We start from the raw sequence: 19448 nt of genomic DNA, 5'->3' as shown, positions 1-19448 counted from the left end.
TCTTTAATTGACATAAAATATTATAGAAGTTGAATTCCAGTGCTTAAGAAGTGAACACACTTGAAGCTAATAAAATTGTCTGCGTGCATGCACACAAACATGTTCGATGGAGTGGTCCCGCTTTAAATAAAACAGGATGACAAATTGAAGAAAACAGGCTTTCAAACTGAATCTCAGTAGATCCTACTGAGAGTATTATTTTTTAAAAAAGACATTTCTTGATATTTACTAGTACTACCAGTGATATTTTTCCCTTCTAGATAATTATATCCATGCTATAAAACTGCTAGTCAAGATAAATAATATGTGAAATTATATTTAGATAATTTTAATTGTTATTTTATTGTATTTTGATTGTTTTTTACTTTTTGTAATTTAGATTGAAAAGCAGAGTATAAGTGAAACAAATAAGTAAGATTTAACCTGTTAGTTAAAATCAACATCTAATTCCTCACCTCAGTTCCTCCTGGGCAAGTGCAGCTCTTTTCTTTACTGTTCTAATTTGTCTTTTCATGTGTCTTTCTTTTCCCCTTTTCTTCTTAAAACTCTCTCACTTTCTTAGGGCATTCCCCACCCCAGATCTCTATCTCCTTCTTTTCTAGGCTAATTTGTCCACCTCTTTTCTGAGGTCTTATGTCTACTTCCCTTTTCTGACTACTAACTCAGCCAATGACCTCACTTGCCTGCCCCACTGTTCTATGTCATCAGGACAGTGCAGCCAATCACTGTGAGTGCTAATACAAAATTTGGGGTGCTGTGTAGCTTCCGGGCTGTATGGTTGTGTTCTAGCAGCATTCTCTCCTGATGTTTCGCCTGCATCTGTGGCTGGCATCTTCAGAGGAAGCCACACAGCCCAGAAGCCACACAGCACCCCAGTGATTCTGGCCGTGAAAGCCTTTGACAATACAATACAAAATTTCATTATACATTATATTACAGATGGAGTAGTGCTTAATTTAGAAACCATTTTTAAAAATTGCTTTTCAAAGTGGCATGCAACCAATATTCGAAACAGCTACGTTTCATTTTTTAAAAATCCACATTATCCAGGAAAACTGCAGAACCAACGAAAATAAGTGACCAAGAAAATTAATAAAAGAAACACAGGGGCTAACTGACAGTGAATCCTAACTAGACATACACTCTTCTAAGCCCATTGCCTTCAATGGGCTTAGAAGGATACAGCTCTGCTGAGAATTTGGGCTGAGAAACATACCAGTTACCATAGGACAGTTTCTGAACCATCTCAGTGCAGATAGAGTGCATTAAAATATTGTAGTCACACAAATGTTTTGGTTCACATGTAGAGGGATAGTGGGACTAATAACACAGTCCCCAACTCCCATTGATGACCATTCATGGTGGCCTTGTCCTATTCTATTCATATTCACCTACACACAGCCATGCTGCCTGTGCTCTCAGAAGCTGGAGGCACATATGTTGTGTTCCTAGGATAAGGGATGAATGTTCCAATATTGGGATCGGTGCTTGTGGGGTTCACTGTGTGAGATGGGACCATGGTTTTAGTGGTAGAGCATCTGCTTTGTCTGTAGAAGGTCTCAGGTTGAATTCATGGCACTTCTAGTGAAAAGGTTATGTGGAAGACCTTGGAGGGCTTCTACTAGTTAGAGTAAACAATGCTGACTTTGGTAGACCAATAGTCTAACAGCTTTAGGCATCTTCGTGTGCTGCACACCTATAAGAGGGGATGAGCTTAATCCTTCTTCCCCTTCTCTAAGTGTGTTGGCTGAGTTATATGTCATGCATATAAGGCTTAAAGCACCAGCAATAGTGGCCTGGTCTTTTCCCACCAGTCTTTTCTGCCCATATGTCTCAAAGTGCTAGCACTGCATCATGTCTCTATTTTGCACAGTTCTTTATTTCATTTCATACATTCAATTTATATATGGATAGTCCAGGCTAGCATGATCACAGCATAACTCAGAAACTAAGCATGGTCAGCCCTGGTCCGTATTTGGATGGGAGACCACCATGGTCACTATACAGAGTCAAGCCATGGCAGACCACCTCCCTTGCCTTGAAAATCCTAAAGGGTCACCATAAGTTATATGTTTATATATAAATTTATATATAAATACCTAATATAGACATTCAACCTAGTTGAGAGGTTCTTAAGTGATGATCCACTGGTGATCTCTGCAACACCATGGTTTGAAATATATATATATTATACATTCATATGTACAATAGTTCTGGGTCCATCAGAATAAGGAATAGCTTAAAACAATTTTAACATGAAGAGCAACTAACAAGTCGAGTACAGCAGTCTCAAAACTTTGTTATAGAACAACAGACCTGTAATCTTAGGGCAACTCCTTAAACTATCTGTTCTCCAACACCATTGGCTAAAACGTAATATCTGTAATTATAATTCTGTCATTATAGTACATGTATATTACACATAAATGAAGCAAAGCAAAACAGTGGCAAATTGCAAATTAAACTTGAAACATGCATTTCAATACCTCATCTTCCCACTACTAAGTGATAATATACCTTTCATGCCTTCCTGCTGTGTTGGTTCACAATCTCAGTAGTGGTCTATGATACAATTTTTTAAAAAACCATTTTCTGATAGTTTGATGTGAGTTAACATTATGGTTTCATGCCCATGAGTATATTATGTTGAAATACCATAAGTAATGACTGCAAGTTTTCTTCTAATGATTTTCTAAAGGAAATCACTATTCATGACAAATATGAGCAAGTTATTCCCATATACATTTTCACCATCTGTAAATAATGTTGACACTAAACAAAGCTGATCAAATGGCAGGGCCTCTATTATGCCAAGAAAGAGAAATACTTATTCTCTATATGACAGAGATTTATCTGTGCACCGCCCAGGACCCATTATTAGAGATCGTTTCTGGGTATGCTTTAGTGGCACTGAACAGCAGTTAAAAATAAAGACCAGCCTATAGAAATTCAGCTCCCCAAGGAGCATGTCTAAATGTACAATGTGTGTCATGGCTCTGTCAGCATTGAGACAGAGAGACAAAAGAACGATTCTCAAAGGAGGTCTGTATCCTCTGCTTGAATAAATGCAGCAATTTGAATTGTTTACTCAGATCTCGACTCCCTTCCCCCCCATGCAAACTGTTTGGCTAACCTGTTAGTCTCAACTCAGACTGGTAAAACCAGCTAATCTGATTAGTTCTCTCTCTCTCTGTCTTTCCCTCACACACACCCGCGGAAGGCTGCTGGGGCAAGCAGACCCTCACTGGATTTTAAGCCTTCAGTTTGGATCAATAGGTTTGGGTTCTGCAAAATGCATCATGTGGCGTAACCGAAGCAAAGAACCAGCCTGCTCACTGGTGGGGAAAGGACCAACCTTCAGCTTTCTCATCAAGGCCTTGAGATCCCGTGAATATTAGCCATGTTTCAGGTCATGTTCAATGTGGTGACGGAGAAAGTTACCTTCACATTGGTAGCCTGCCCCTCCATCATGTGGAAGGTAAGCTAAAAAAAATGTATTGAATGTGAGGAAATTTAAGGAGAGGTTGCAGAGGATTACAGTGGAAAGTTGTGTATTCATTAACTCCCCCACATTTTTTACTCGGATAATCTGTTAGCTTTGAGGGGTGTGAGTGGATTGATTTCCCTCCCCCAACTCTTCATTTCCCCCCTTTGGCTGACTCAATATTGTGTGCTCTGGAGCACATTCAGTTCTTGTCACAGATTGGTTGAAGGGAAGTGGTCTTTTACTTTTGGTTAATGTATAAAAAAAATACAAGGGGAATCCCCACAGTATGTGGCAACCTCTTTCTTTGCTGTGATTGGCCTGATTTTGCTGTTTTTAAGATTGGCATGGGAAGCCGCTAATTTATTATTAGATATATTGAATTATGGTTGGGGAGAAGGAGTACTTGCATTTGCTTTTTGGAAACAAGCTGTAGTCTGGTTGTTGAGCTTAAAGAAAGCAAAATCTAATGTTATCTACATCAAAATGGAAGATGAGGAGACTTCTAAGTTTGCGGTAGCTAAAAAAGTGGAGGGTTCTCTGAATAATATCTGCCTATTCCTTCCTCACTTTACCTGCTTGCTTTTGTGAGATACCATTCAGAAGTGTTTTCATTTTCTGAAGTAACATGCATCAGAAAAATGCCCATCATGTAAAGTAGAATAGAGGCTGCTGTTGCACTGCAATTGGGATAGGTTGGGCCAAGAATTTCCTGAACCACAGCAGGAAGATTTCAGGTCAACTCCTATTTCAATGATTAACTGTGGGGTTTGTATCCCTTGTTCAGCTGTACATTGAATGTAACATTGTTGAGTGTAACATGAAAATTATTCAGTACATGTATTTCAAATAGAGAAGTGTACACTATACATGAATTGTATATGTATTCATTCACTGTAACTTGCAAACACAGCTTAGGACTCTACCCAGTGCTTTTTATGGTTCTATAAGATGCTCTGCCATTGAGCAAAATTTCTGCTACCTACAGACTACAGTTGCAAAATGTTGTCAGGAATACGCATTTTATACAAATTATGTTTAATTTTTTTGTATTACCGGTATGTTTTGATTATATGCTGCACTAAGTATTTACTTCCACTTGTGATCTGTACAGGAGAAACTTTTGGAGGATAGTGCTGTTTGTCCTTTTACTTCTTGGAAAGAGCATTACTGAGCAAGGATTGTTTCTAAGCACAAAAGAACTTTCTTAATGTGTGCTGTAACATTGTAATGGTAGCTGTGGATTTCTGGCATTGATACTGTGCATGTTGTTATAAACTGGATGTTATGTGCTAATTTTTTTTTATTTCATTGAGACCTCACTCTTCTTCCCAATAGAGGCCCAAATTGACTTGCATCATTCTCTTCTCCTCCATTTTATCTTCATAACAGCCTGTGTGTTGATATGCTGTATTTCAGATCCCTGCACTGATTTTCTTTGCTTACAATTTTGTTTGCTTTTATTATTGCCTATTAAAGGTCTATAATTGTATTTTTAAAAACAGCCTGTGTGGTAGGTTGGGCTGAGGTGGTACAGCTGGTCAAAGGACATCCAGCTGAGTGGGGATTTGAACCTGAGTCTCCCAGATATTAATAGTCTGGCACTCTAATCACTGTATCACGGTGGCAAAAGAGGAGGGGGGAGGGGGGGGGAACATGGTAAATCTAATCTAATTTTTCCCACAGAGTTCTGGTCTCATCTGAGGCCCCTTCTGCACAAGCCAAAAAACGAGGGCTAACCACAGTATAAAACCCGGGTCGGGAGGGAACTTCGCACAGATTCCACTCCTAATGCGAGTCCACTCCGCATTCCCCCCCACCAGGTTTTTCAAGAATCGCTGTATCTGTGATTATTTTGTTTTAACGCGGATTGCAGCTGCAGCAGAGTGAACGGCTGTCCTGGGCAGCTAGTTACTTGGACACACTTCCCTTTTTTTTCCAGTCCCCGCCTCTCTGCTGCTTAGCTACGAAGGGCCCAGGGACGGCAGCATGGCGGTGGAGGTCCATGCATACCTGGCTTCATAGCTACATAGTAGAAGGAGGTGAGTGAAAAAAAAATGCCCCTCTGTGCAAAGGTGTTCACCCCAGCCAACGCTCTCGTTGACCACGGGAGTGATGCCCAGTCATGTGAATGGCCTGGGGCTATGACGGGTTCATTTATCCCGCCTGCAACCCGCTTTGTATTTGCTGTGCGGAAAGCGCCTGAGACCTCTCGGGAAGATTTTGAAATCTGCAGTTGATCAATTTTGATTGTGTGTCGACACATGAATGGAAGATGTTTAAAAAGGAGGGCAGTGTACACACAGCAGTGCTTTGGGTATTCTTTCATGAATAGCCTGGCATTCTTGTAACTGGCTCCAGATAATAAAGTTGCAATTCCCATGCATAGGGACAAGAAGCAGCAATGGAATTTGAATACGCAGATATTTTATGAATGTCTTACAGTTTCCAGTCACTGAAGTATGGTATACAAAGTTAATCTCTTTCCATTAATGTTCTCCTAGTAAATGGTTAATTAACTGGCACTTTGAACCCTTTCAGCATTTCAAACTCATTATTTCCTCTATTCCTCTTTATATTTTGTCATAGGATATTAATGAGGTCACTTTCTGTGGCATCTTAATTTTGCTGGGTGTGAATATTGAGTTGCTAGTAATTTTTTTAAAATATAAGATTCACTGGTTTGGACCATTAAAAAGAGAGTGAAAATTCATTTCAAATGTATTATACATATTACCTATATCAGAAAATACATTGAGCTCATAGAATCTCTTGGCTGAGCTATGAATCAGAGTGTCACGGACTGACTGTCAAGGATGAACAGAAGACAGGGTGCAGCTGATAGATATTTACTGCAGGTTAAACACAGGTCGGAAATGTCTCTTAAGGCATCTGATAAGGCGCTGGTTAGAGTTCAGTCTGAGAATCAGTAAGTAAGCTCACCAGTCTACCAGGTCGTCACAATCCAAAACACAAATCCAAAATCAGGTCCAGGGGGCAAAGTCCAAGGGTCGTTACTGGAAAGCAGGCTCTTCTGAGCAATTCACGGAACCGAAGCAGAGTAGCTGGCAAGGTGACAAATTGCCTTCTGCAAAAACACACCGGCTGTGAGCTGTCTCTTATCAGCATGAGGGTGGAAATGCTGTAGGAATGTTTCTGCAGGGAACTGATCCTGCTAGTAACTTATAAATGCCGAGCAGCCAGTTGAGCTGATCGTCTATGCTCAGCTAATTGAAGGCGTAACCGTTGGCAACACTGCTCTAAAGGGGTGGGTGAACCGGGAGGACTGTTTGCTTGGGGTTCTGAGGGTGGACTCTGAGAAAGTCCTAACTTCGAGGGCCCCGCAGAGGACTCTGGATCAACAGCTGGTTCATCCTCTTCTGATGAACATCTGCTCTCACGCCTCTACTCCTGAAACATTCCTTCGCTGTCAGTGGGGGGATTAACAGGGGTGTGTGGTAGGCTGCTTTCATCTTTGCTATCCGTTGCAGAGGGAGAACCGATCATGACACAGAGGGCCTCCAGGTTGAATTTCTCCTCTAACTTTAAGTGGTTATTAATTAATTTCCCCTCACTAAGTGGTCTCAGAGAACCCACTTTCTCATCCCTTCTTCCCACAATATGGAGATGACATTCATCTGCCTTTACAGAGTTATTGTAAAGATGGAAAGAAGAGAATGTATGTGAAGCTCTTTGAACTGTTGAAGGCACTACACTGATCGTAAAGTCTGACTGGGGAGTTGCCGCCTTCCGAGCTTGGAAGTGCTCCTTATCAATGGAGGCCCAGGTGGCACATACCACTCGAGCGGTGTTTTTCCATCTGCACCAGGTGAAGCAGCTGGTGCCCTATCTTTCCCAATCTGATCTAACCACACTGATCCTTGTGACAGTCACCTCTAGGCTAGACTACTGCAATTCTCTCTATGCAGGGCTGCTCAGGGTCGTCTTCAGAAGCTCCAAGTCACCCAAAATGCAGCAGCAAAGGTCCTATCAGGATCCTCATGAAGATCTGCATTAGATACATAATTGGGAACTTTCAGAATTGCCCTTAAAAATCTGTCCTAGGGTCTATTAATCTCCTAACACTACTAATCCAAACTGCGGCAGTTTATGTTAAACATTTTTACAGCCCGGGGGTGGGGTGGGGGTGGGGACTCTGAAGTTAATTGTAATTGTCAGTTAGGTTCACATTAGAGTATGTGGTTCTTGACGTATGCTGTGCCCAAGCTGTATAGGACTTTACTGGTCAACACAAGCACTTTGAACTGGGCCCAGAAGAAAATTGGGAGTCAGTATAGATAGAACAAGATTGCAGTGATGTCTCTATGACCCACTCCAGTCAGTATTCCTGCTGCAGACTTTTTAAAATACTTGTAGTTTATGAACACTCTTTAGTGCAGCCCCACATAGAATGCATTGCAGTAGATGTTACCAGAGTATGCATTACAGTGACAAGTTAGGAAAGGCCACAGCTGGCTCACCGGCTTCAGCATCTGGCCACCACAGCCACCAGCTTATGTTACACCACTTCTGGGTTCTGCTACAGACCTGCTCCTTTAAGGGGAATGTAGCCCTATGCAGGACACAGGACACCTCAATTCCTGGATCAGTCTGACCTCTGACCAAGTCCGTTTTATCAGGTTTAAGTTTCAGCTTGTTAGCCCTTATCCTTCCCAAAGGTACTTCCAGACACCAGTTGAGGGTTTTCATAGCCTCCCCGAAATCTGCTGGTAGTGAGACATTGCAGACAATGTCCACAAAGGCACATGCTGCAGCAAAATAATCAAGAGCCACAGCGTTCCCTTAAAAGGTCTTGTTGCTAGTATGTGGACATTGGGCAAGCATAAGACCAGCTAAAAATGCATGCCTTTCAGCAGAATTTTGGCGAAAGCTCCACCCAGTGGTAGACAGTGGAACCTTTCTCATATATCTTTAAACTAGCCTAGCATTTCATGGAATCTAAAAAACTAAATGGTGATAATGCTTTGATTGCAGACATGCATGCTTTCTCCTTGGAGCAGTCTGAACATTAGGAGTACATAATACAGTGATGTACACTCAAAGTGCTTTCTAGTATCTTGCAAAGTATTAGACATCTCCCTGCCCCAAAGAACTTGGCTATCTTAGTTTAGATCAGGGGTCCCCAAACTACGGCCCGCGGGCCAAATGCGGCCCCCGGAAAACATTTATCCGGCCCGCTGGGGAGAAGCGGATCTCCCCCTTCTCTCTCTCCCTTTCCTTCCTCTCCCACCCCAGGAGAGCCCCGTCCTGCCCCCCTCCCCCTTTCTTCCTCCTCCTCCTCCTCCTCCTCCTCCTCCCTTTCTTTGCTGGCTGCAATTGAGTGAGAGAGGCAGGCGAAAGAGTGGGGCCAGGTCCTGCGCGCGGCTGTCCCAGCTCGCTTTCCGCGCCCCTCTCTGCCTCCCCACTTTGTCGGCCTGGTGGCCTTGGGAGGAATGAGCCACCGTTGCAGCCAGGAGGCTGCCGCTTGAGCCGGGGAGTGAACGCCCAGAGGAGGAGGAGGAGGCGGCAGGCAGTGAGGCCTTGTGCCGGCTGGCCCGCCAGGCAGGGCAGTCGATCGGGCGAGGCGAAGGAAGGAGGAGGGGGCTGGCTGGCTGGCTGGCTGGGTGGGGAGGGGTGATCATGGCTGCTCAGGTGGCCCCCGCCACGGCCGCCACTAGCCTGGGCGACCAGCCCCGTCAGACCTGAAGAAAGCCGAGCCGTCGCGGGATTGCTCGGAGGAGGCGGGGGCAAAGCGGTGGCCAGAAGCAGCAACAGCAGCAACAGCAGCTGCTGCTGTCAGAGAGCAACGGTCCCCCGGGCAAGGAGCTGTAGGACAGGGCCGAGAGCAATGGCAGGGGCGCAGGTCAGCAGAGGCTGATTTGAAGAGCCCCAATGGGAACCCCAGGCCTGGCGGCGGCGGCGCCTCTTCGCTGAACAATAACCTGCTGGAGCCGCCCAGCAGTGGGAGCAACAGCAGCAGCGAGGTGGGCATGCCGCAGCAGCAGCAGCCGCCCCAGCCGCCCCTTCCCGCTACTCACCCGGTTGCCTTGGCTCTGCCGGCGTACGGCTTCAGGTACGGCTGAGGCGCCCAGGCTGCGACAGACATCGCCTTCCACCAACATGAAGAAGAAGAGGAGGAGTTTGGATTGATATCCCCCCTTTCTCTCCTGCAGGAGACTCAAAGGGGCTTACAATCTCCTTGCCCTTCCCCCCTCACAACAAACACCCTGTGAGGTAGGTGGGGCTGAGAGAGCTCCAAGAAGCTGTGACTAGCCCAAGGTCACCCAGCTTGTGGGTGTGGAAGTTTTTATAGTCCGGCCCTCCAATGGTCTGAGGGACAGTGAACTGGACCCCTGTTTTAAAAGTTTGGGACCACTGGTTTAGATGGAGGGAAGGTAGGAAGCATGAAGGTTGTAAATGCAAGCACATATAGTCCCAGATGCTTACACTTAGTTCTCAGAAGAAAATGAGTACTAAGGGTGGGAGGAATAAGCCTGTGTGGAAGAGAAGGAAGGGAGAGAAATAAGCTGCAGCATGTACATGTTTAAGGAGACAGGATGTTGTGGGTTTCCCAGACTGTGGTCATGGTGTGGAGGTTTTAGCTTCTAACGTTTTGCCCACATCTATGGCTGGCATCTTTAAAGGGATGTCACAGCATGCCACATCTTACTGTGACATGCCTCTGAAGATGCCAGCCATAGATGTGGGCGGAACATTAGGAGCTAAAACTACCACACCACAGTCTGGAAAACCCACAACAGTCCGTTGATTCCAGCTATGAAAAATCTTTGACAATACATTTAAAGAGACAGTTTGAGGCTTGAAGGTGTAGTTGTTTGGAGGAACATGCACGCCATCCCATGAAGCTACTGTATAATGGGCCAGACCATTGGGTTGCTAAGGTCAGCACAGTCTATTCTGACTGGCAACAACTTTCTAGGACAGTGATGGCGAACCTTTTTGAGGCCGAGTGCCCAAACTGCAACCCAAAACCCACTTATTTATCACAAAGTGCCAACACAGCAATTTAACCTGAATACTGAGGTTTTAGTTTAGAAAAAACTATTGGCTCCGAGGTGTTCGTTACTCGGGAGTAAGCTTGGTAGTAGTCGGTGGCTTTGCTTTGAAGCAACTCTTCCAATGGATGAATCACGATCCTAGGAGGGTTTACTCAGAAGCAAGCCCCATTGCCAGCAACCGAGCTTACTCCCAGGTAAAGGATCACACTTTAGTTCTTCGCATAAAAATCAGTGGGGTTTAACAGTGCTTAACAGAATTACCTACACTGCTTCCCCAAACTACATCTTAGGTTTAATGCTAATAATCAAGCCCAGTGGCCCAAACCAGCCTAGATGTGGGGGGAGGGCACTATGTTTGCTTGTGCCCACAGAGAGGGCTCTGAGTGCCACTTCTGGCACCCGTGCCACAGGTTCGCCGCCACTGTTCTAGGATTTTCTCATCGTTTACTAGCCCATGGATTGAACTCGGGACATTCTGCATTCAAACCTCATGCTCTTGCACTGAGCTGCAGAAGTATAAGCGTTATCTCTTGGTGGGATGTTCCATTTCAGAAAATTACCTACACAGTATAGTTCCTAGCTTACTGGCATCCTTTTCCTATCAGTCATCATCACAGTGTTTGGTGCCTAAACTAATTTTGATATCTATGGTACGACATGGATCGAGGGTTCATGACTTTTACATTTCAAATAGTGACTGCAACAGCCCCATCCACAGGGTTCAGGCTGTTGTGCTGCCCCGAGAGGGCTTGCAGGTGGTGCAAGAAGGCAACAAATGCCCAAAACTCCCCAGTCACCTGCAAGCCCCACGTAGCCCAAAACAGATTTACACCACCCAAAAGAGTAGCGCAAATCCGAGGGCTACGTCAGGGGATTCCCAGCTGCAAAGGCTGATGAAATGCCCCAGGAACCCCCCTGGAATCCCCCCAGCTGTGCCATTATCCACCTGGATGTTGACAGAGCTTTGGGGCCCAGCTGTCTTCCAGGCTGAGCGCTGCCAAGGTCCATGGTGCCCACCCACCTCCCAGTTTGCCCTCCCCCAAAGTGTAAGTGCCACTTATGCCAGCAGGGAGGGCAAACATGCTGGTGTGTCCCCATGCTCGCTCCAACAGCCCATTTTCCCACAGGATTGGACTGTAAGTAACTTCAAAAGTAATTGTTTTGCATATTCAAAAGAATCTCTGAGCAATTCTAATGTGTGAGGTCAGGTTTTCATGGCAGAGTTTTATAACTTCTTCCAGATGCATCACTATACTTTGACATTCTGGAACAAATAGCTTGTTTAAAAAGTGTGGGAAGAATAGAGAAAGAGAACAAATTAAATTGCTTACAGAACGAAGGCAGCAGCAACAGTGGCTGATGGTGCAAAATTAACTTCTAACAGGCCTATTCTGATTTACTGCACCAGCAACCAATTTAGGGTGGCCTTAGAGACTGTGGTGATAGTGTAACAACACAAAATGTTAGGGGCATCACTGTTTAAGAGACTTCAATGGGCAAGTTAAGCTTGCTCCCTCCCATTGAAATCAAAAGTGTTTGGTGCTTGCTTTTGCAGCACATATACTAAAATTGGAACAGTATAGAGAAGATTAGCAAGGAAATCAAAAGTGGTTAAAATGGTTTGACTAGAATAAGCTATCTCTAGATACAAAACTGCTATGTGAACAGTGTGATATGTCAGGGAGATATTTTACAAGAGAAGAGGTCCAACTTAAACTGAGGACTGGAGGGATGATAATGTTATATGTTAGCAGGATTCATTATGAATGCCACACACACACACACACACACACACACACACACACACACACACACACACACAATCAGTGCGTCAATAAAAAGATTATTAGAAGGGAGTCAACTTTCAGATGTTTATGAGGACAGTCAGTTCTTAGAGGCTGGGACTTCAGTTTTTCTCTTGTTTTGTCATTCCTTTTTTCTTGCCCTACATTTTGAATATTGTAGTCATGAATGTCTTTCAAGATACAGTAGTCTGAGTGTCATGCTAGGATCTGAGAGACCCAGGTTTAAATCCCCACTCTGCCATAGAAGTTTATTGGGTGATTTTGGACCAGACATTCTTTCTACAAAGGATTGTTGGGAGGATAAAGTGGAGGAGACCACTCTGAGTCTCCATCTGGGAGAAAAGTTGGGTATAAGTATTTGAACAAACAAACAAGAGTTATGAGGTGTAGGCCAATCATCAGATTTCCTAAGCAACGTTGGTACTTGCAAGGGAGACCACCAAGGAAGACCCTGCAGAGGAAACCAATGGCAAACCACCTCTGCCTCTCACTTACTTTGAAAGCTCCTCGCTGGAGTGACCATAAGTCAATTGCAATTTGACAGCACTTGATGTATGTAGTGTTACGAGGATGGTTTCTACAGTTCAGCATCTTTAGTTAGGTAAAGCTTGCTGCTTTATGCCGGTGAACATTTTATTTATCTCCCTTTAAGGAGTCTCAACGTGACTTACCATCGCTTTCCCTTTTCCTCCACACATCAGACCCTTGTGGGGTAGGTCGGGCTGAGAGAGTTCTGAGAGAGCTGTGACTAGCCCAAGGTCACCTAGCAGACTTCTTGTGGAAGAGCGGGGAAACAAACAGATTTGAGTCCGCTGCTCATGTGGAGGAGTGGGGAATCAAACCGGGTTCTTCAGATCAGACTCTGCCACTCTTAACCACTTTGCCACGCTGGCTCTCAGGAATAGAGTTGCCAACATCCAGGAGCGACCAAGAGATCTCCTCGAATTACAATTGATCTTCAGACTACAGAGCTCAATTCTTCTGGACGAAATGGCTGCTGTAGTAGATTCTGTGGCCGGGATCCTTTCCCTTGACAAACCTGTCCTCCCCAGGTTCCACTCCAAAACCTCCCAGAATTTCCCAACCGAAGTTGACAACAGTATTCACGAATGATATCATAAAGTTTAATCTGCTTTAATGTTTTTTATACATGTGTGTATGTACAGTCCTTTCTTTACAAATAACAGGACCTAGATGTATTCCTTTGGGTCCAACAGGCAACAAAAACGTACTTGAGATCACAACTCTGGTGTTTGTGCAATAATGTGTTGGGAGCATGTCTCAAACTCTTCATTATCCAGGGTGACTCTTCCTTCCTTTCCCCCCCTTGTTTTAACTTTTGATTAATCTATTGGTTGTGCAAATAGATCAATGACTGAAATGAGTTAAGGGGGCTGTTGTTTCAGGATAACGAACCATGTAAATATGTGCTCTGGTGAAGGCATTTGTTGAATCAAGGCATAGATTTTATCTATTTTCTGCCACTTGTAGCCAACAGAAACGGCACAGCCCAGTTAACACAGAGTTGCCAGCGTGCTTGCATACAAGATGGTTCATATACTTGAGCAAAACATCACCGCTTGCATCCAATAATTTGTTTCTTTCTCAAACAATAAAATAGATTTGGGGGGGGGATCATTCTAGATCACAGGTGTCAAACTCGCGGCCCTCCAGATGTTATGGACAGCATGATGCTGGCAGGGGATGATGGGAACTGTAGTCCATAACATCTGGAGGGCCGCGAGTTTGACACCTATGTTGTAGATCATTGGCCTTCAAGAATGTTGGGTATATTGGTTAAAATAGCAGAGTTTGCCCAGTCGTGGAAACATGATATCGAGTGCAGTAAAATCAGGAGTAAATGGCAAAAAGGTAAAACTTACATTTATTCCAGTAGATTCTGTTCACATTCTTGTTGCAGTTGAAAGAGAGATAGAAATCCTGATCTAAAGAATACACTTCCCTATACAAGAACTGTTCCGGCGTCATGTGAGTGCACATGTGGAATATTTGCTTCTTCGGGAGTAACCTGTAGAAGCGTCTGACTCCATGCAGGTCCCTGTGGAAAGTGAGACAAAGAACAATGGCTACTGAGAGAGGAGGAGGAGGGGGTCAGAGGTCAGCTCCCAGGTACAGACAAAAGTGGAGTCCTCACGGGCTGAAAACAGCACCCATAGAATGATAAAAACACCACTCCAGGGGTGCCGTTTGCATGGCTGCTGCCTCCACAATGAGGCAGTGCTGTACTTCCCCCCCCCCCCACCACCTGGAGCAGAAACACTGCTTCCCTACCTCACTCAATGAGCAAGGCTTTGGGGAAACAGTGTTTCCCTGCTGGTGCCATGGGAACAGCACCAGGTGGGAGACGCCACTGTTCAGTGCCTCCATTTCCCCCCACATTTACCTTCTCTCCCTTCGGAGCTCCACGGGGACTTGGAGGCATGCCCACACTGCCCTTCTACCCCCGGGGGTCGGCGGGCAGTATGGGCATGCCTTCCTGTCCCTGCAGAGTGAGAAGGTAAGTGTGGGGAAAGAAAATGAAGACACTTTTGTGCGGAGGCTCCCCCGCGAGATGCGGCCGCTCTGGGGCCGCTCACACCTCAGCATGCAAATGGCCCTGGGGCTCCACCGGTATCATATATGCTGGTAGGACACTGCTGTAGGTGTCCGTGGGAATCCGCCAAAGAGAGAAATATCCCACCAAGAGATAACACTTATACTCTTAGAGAGATCCCCCCAATGTCCAGGCAAGCTAAGTCACTCTCCTTCCAGCAAAGAACATCAAGGTTTTGTAGTTAGAAGCTTAGTAATGGGCTTACCTGTCATTTGCGATTGTTTGATATATGGTGCACCATCACATGAGTGTTTGGCAAACTGTAGCACAGACATTGTTTGTCTTGGCCAGTCTTTAGACCCAATAAGCTATTGTATCAAACACATTAGTACAGTTTAAATGTCAGACTAAAGTTTAATACTGGCCTTAAACAGGCAAAACAGCTGCTGCATCACTCAGTAATCTCTTCCCTTCTGGTTCCTATTTATTGTCCTACTCTATTACATCTCTCAGCAAGCAGTGCTTCTAATAGCCACCACTATATTAGAATCCACATAGAGGCCTTTTGGGATCTTAATGGTCTTCAGTCCAAGAAAAATCTTGAAATCCTGGTTTTCTAACTGTGACAACAAGATCAGTAATGGTGGACAAATTGGCTCGAAAAGACAGTGGGTCCTCCACTATTCATTTAATCATCTTCCCTGCAATACACTGGCGGGGAGGGGGTTAGTGTCTGCTTTACTAACTACTCTCTGTTCACTGAAGGCTTCAGCTAAGTTACAGAGACCCAGCCCATGCCCCATATGAACTCCAAGTGGCTGAAGTTCTGGAGTGCAAGACAGCCAGTGTGGTATAATGATTAAGCGTTTCATTTCATTCCTTGTTCCTCCACATGTGTGGCAGTCTCTAATCTGAAAAACCAGGTATGTTTCTCCACTCCTCCACATGACGCTTCCACATGAAGCTTGGGCCAGTCACAGTTCTCTCAGAACTCTCTCAGCCCCACCTACCTCACAAGCAGTGGTGGGATTCAGCCGGTTCCCACTGGTTCAGGCGAACCAGTTGCTAAAAGCGGCCGGCTGCTCTGAGGCACCCAAAGCCCCGTCCTTCCCTATCCCTTCCTTTCTTACCTACTGGAAATTCACAGTTGCAATTATCACTCATACCGCTAGAGGTCAGACAAAAACAGTACCAGAAAAAAAACCTGCACGTTGTCAAGGATCATATTTATACATTTTCATCTTTTTCATTTGTCCTCCACTTGTCAAGCAGCATGTCTTAATTTTTTAAAGAACTGATTTTCCATCTCTGTTGATCTGCACCCAAGAAATACCCTTGAGATAATGCAGGCACCAAGATTTGCCTTGTGTTTCTTGCTCACGAGAATGGAACTTGTTTTTAAATACACCCCCCCCCCCCAAAAAAAAATAGTACAGCTATCCCTTCCAAATAGCTGGGGTTGGGGTACGGCACCCTACTGCAATCTGGAAATCCATTTAAAATGTTTTGGCCCTCCCTTTGCTCTAGAGAATAAATCTGAATTTTTCTTTTTCTTTTATTTTAACTTTTAAAAAGTAATTGTTTATATTTATGGTTTTAACAGATTAAACATGGTATTACACAATACTGTACACATATTTTATGCATTTTCGAAACCTTTTCTGTGTCATCTGCTGGTCTTTGCATGTCATTTGTGGCTTCTACAAAACTTCCCCCAAATTCCCACTTTATTCCTTATGTCAACCCATGTTATATCAGAACCGTGATGGGGAAAGTTGCCATGTGGAAGAGATCACTGCATAGTAATGATGGCATTGTTAATATTTTGTTTCTTTCTTAATCTTTGTGTTTCCTTGTGTTTCAAATCAAGGCATTCAAAAGCCAGATAAAATATAAAATGTACTGAATAATTCTCCCTGTAGTTGGTTGAACTATTATTAGCATTGTGAGAGGAACAGGAACACTGAACAAATCAGAACTACCACCCTCAGCTTTGCAAAGCAGTTGGAACAAGAAGCGAAAAACATTCACTTCCAGATTTCCATGTACCAGGACTTCCTTTTCAATCTGTGTCCAAGCTGCTGACATTTCCTTATGGTTGATTTTATGTGGGAAGGTGTTTCCTTTATTTAGCAGTAGCCTCATCTAATGATTTATCCTCATGAATATCCGAATAGTATATGGTAGTGATCTATTTTACAGAGGGGTTATCTAACCTTCCTGTTCTTTTGCCTTCTGATCAACATTTCAAGGAATTACCGTAACTTGTCAATCGGTGCTGAAGTCACAAGGTGGGGTTTATGACTTACAGTGCAACCCAAAGGGAGGGCCAAAACTTCATTGGAAGGAGTGTGACTCCTTGACCAGTGACACTTGCCACTTGCACAACTCAAATGGGCACAAATGCAGATGCAGAGCTATTTACATTGATAGTGGAGCACTGCACAGTTTTGCAGCACACAAATGCAGACATTTGCCCCTGCAACGGCATTCCTCCACCACAGGAGGGCCACCTGCATGGATAGGGACGTTCCAGCATCGTAGGGGCCTGTCTCATGGCAGCTCATGATAAATATGTCAACATGTTAAATGCAAAGGGCCCCAACTTGACTGACTCTTGAAAATTTGATTGGCTGTGCAGATTGTTGAAGGCTTTCATAGCCGGAATCACTGGGGTGCTGTGTGATTTCCGGGCTGTATGGCCTTGTTCTAGCATCATTCTCTCCTGACGAGAGGAGAGGATCCTCTGAAGATGCCAGCCACAGATGCAGGCAAAATGTCAGGAGAGAATGCTGCTAGAACACAGCCATACAGCCCAGAAACCACACAGCACCCCATTCTATAGTGTGTTATGGAAGTTTAGCTGCGGCAATCATTTCATGGCTGGCTTTGCTTCCTGTGGCAACCATTTTCTGGCAGCCATTTTGTTCCTGCACGCATTGTGAATTCCAAACGTGCCCACAGACTCAAAAAGGTTACGGACCCCTGTATTATGGTCTCATGGCACCTTAGTAACTTTGCTGTTGTGACTTCATATGAAATGTCCTATACAGGGAAGGAATGCTCAATTTTGTCATAGTGAACTTGGGCTCCATAGATCAAGAAGACAATAGTTTGGGTTTCTCGTGCAATGTAAGTAAAATCAAAAATGAAATTCTGTACACATTTCTAGAAAGTCTGTAATTAGTACTTTTGGATGCAGACTCAAGGCTGCAGCCTGATACTACAGAATGACAACCATAGCTTCCGTTAGCCCTCCAACCAGTAGTAAGGTCATAGTGAGTCCCGAGTAGTGCTTGTATGGTATGTTAAGTCGTAACTAGCTCATGTCAAGAGACCTTTTCTAGGGCAGAGCCTATGGGTTTGCAGGACTTCTTAGGATGTTGTCAGAAACATCTGTTATTCTACTGTTATTCTAATTTGGAGATAGCATCTCAAAGAAAACCCTGGTAGAATTCAGCAGTGTGTTTCACTTGCACAAGCAGTAGCACAACAGCTATAGGAGGGGTCCCCCCAATGTAGCGCCTGCCAAATCCAAGTAAGGCCATTTGGGGCTTCTGATTGGTCACTGGAGATTTGATTGACTGTGCAGATTTTAAAAAACTTTGTTTTGGCAGCATCTGCCATCACAACACAAAGATTTTCATTGTGTGCTTGAAGGTAAGCAGTGGCAGCCATTCTGTGGCAACTATTTTGTGGAGACCATTTTGTGCCACAGTTTGTCAGATTTCAAAGGTACCCATTGGCTCGGAAAGGCTGGAGACCCCTGAGCTATGGCAACACAAAGTGATTTAACGTAATACATGTTTTTAACAAGACAATCTGCATAGGAAGCTATGGAATATGGAATGGAAGCTATGGAATGGATAGTTCACACACGTTTAAAACCAAATTAAATAAGATCACATTAAAAGAAATGCCTACAGAAATGTCTTGCATATATGTGGAAAAGACAGTGGGGAGGGAATAATGTTAGTGCTTCTCCTTGTGCAAGGGCTGTTGTGCACTTGAAAATCTTCTAGGGAATTCAACATTTTGTTTTCTAAACTTCCAGAAGGAAACAACATTTTAGGATTTCTCTGTACAGGTGTCCTTTCCACATGAAATGCAGCAGTAATTTAACCTCTTCCATTAAATTTCCCATGCACGTTTTCTAATGTATAAATGAGAAGTGACTTGACACATTCAACACGCACACACCCAAGTTTCCCTTTAATATTGCGAAAACAGTGCTTGATACGAAACGTATGAAATTTTTTTCTGCTACAATCCATCAGGAGAAGTAAATCCCCCCTCTGCTTGTACTTCAATGTGTAACCTCAAAAACATTTGGCAGAGGGCAAGAGGAATTTCTGAAAACAACAGTGGTGGGTTTTTTGCAACATGGTTTTGCCTCCCGAGTGTAATCTACAGCCATTACTCATCACCACTGAATGAGGATTTATCTGGCAGATACAATAAGCATGACGCATAACTGCAAAATGCAAAGGAATTAAAAAATTAAACCACACCACTGAATGGAAGCTGTGCTAAAGCAACAGATGCAGTTTTTTTTTTTATTGTGGTCTATCTGTGGCAAACTCGCA

At 44.1% G+C, this 19448-nt stretch overlaps 1 protein-coding gene across 2 annotated transcripts in view; it reads left to right on the top strand.

Annotated features, from left to right (window-relative positions):
* The first annotated feature begins 3207 nt into the window (after window positions 1-3207).
* The window catches only part of SPATA13 (spermatogenesis associated 13), a 174961-nt gene continuing 158720 nt past the window's right edge, over window positions 3208-19448 (top strand). Inside the window, exon 1 of one of the 2 annotated variants that reach the window (XM_048494360.1) lies at window positions 3208-3478. In XM_048494360.1, coding sequence (XP_048350317.1) covers window positions 3401-3478 — 78 coding nt within the window. In that variant the 5' untranslated portion in view covers window positions 3208-3400. The remainder of the gene's footprint in view (window positions 3479-19448) is intronic. The other variant, XM_048494364.1, reaches the window with a different exon arrangement.

Source organism: Sphaerodactylus townsendi, linkage group LG04 (assembly GCF_021028975.2).
Source record: "Sphaerodactylus townsendi isolate TG3544 linkage group LG04, MPM_Stown_v2.3, whole genome shotgun sequence".
In the NCBI taxonomy this organism is placed as follows: Eukaryota; Metazoa; Chordata; class Lepidosauria; order Squamata; family Sphaerodactylidae; genus Sphaerodactylus; species Sphaerodactylus townsendi.
The sequence above is the reverse complement of the archived record's forward strand: the minus strand, read 5'-3'. Positions and strand labels throughout refer to the sequence as shown.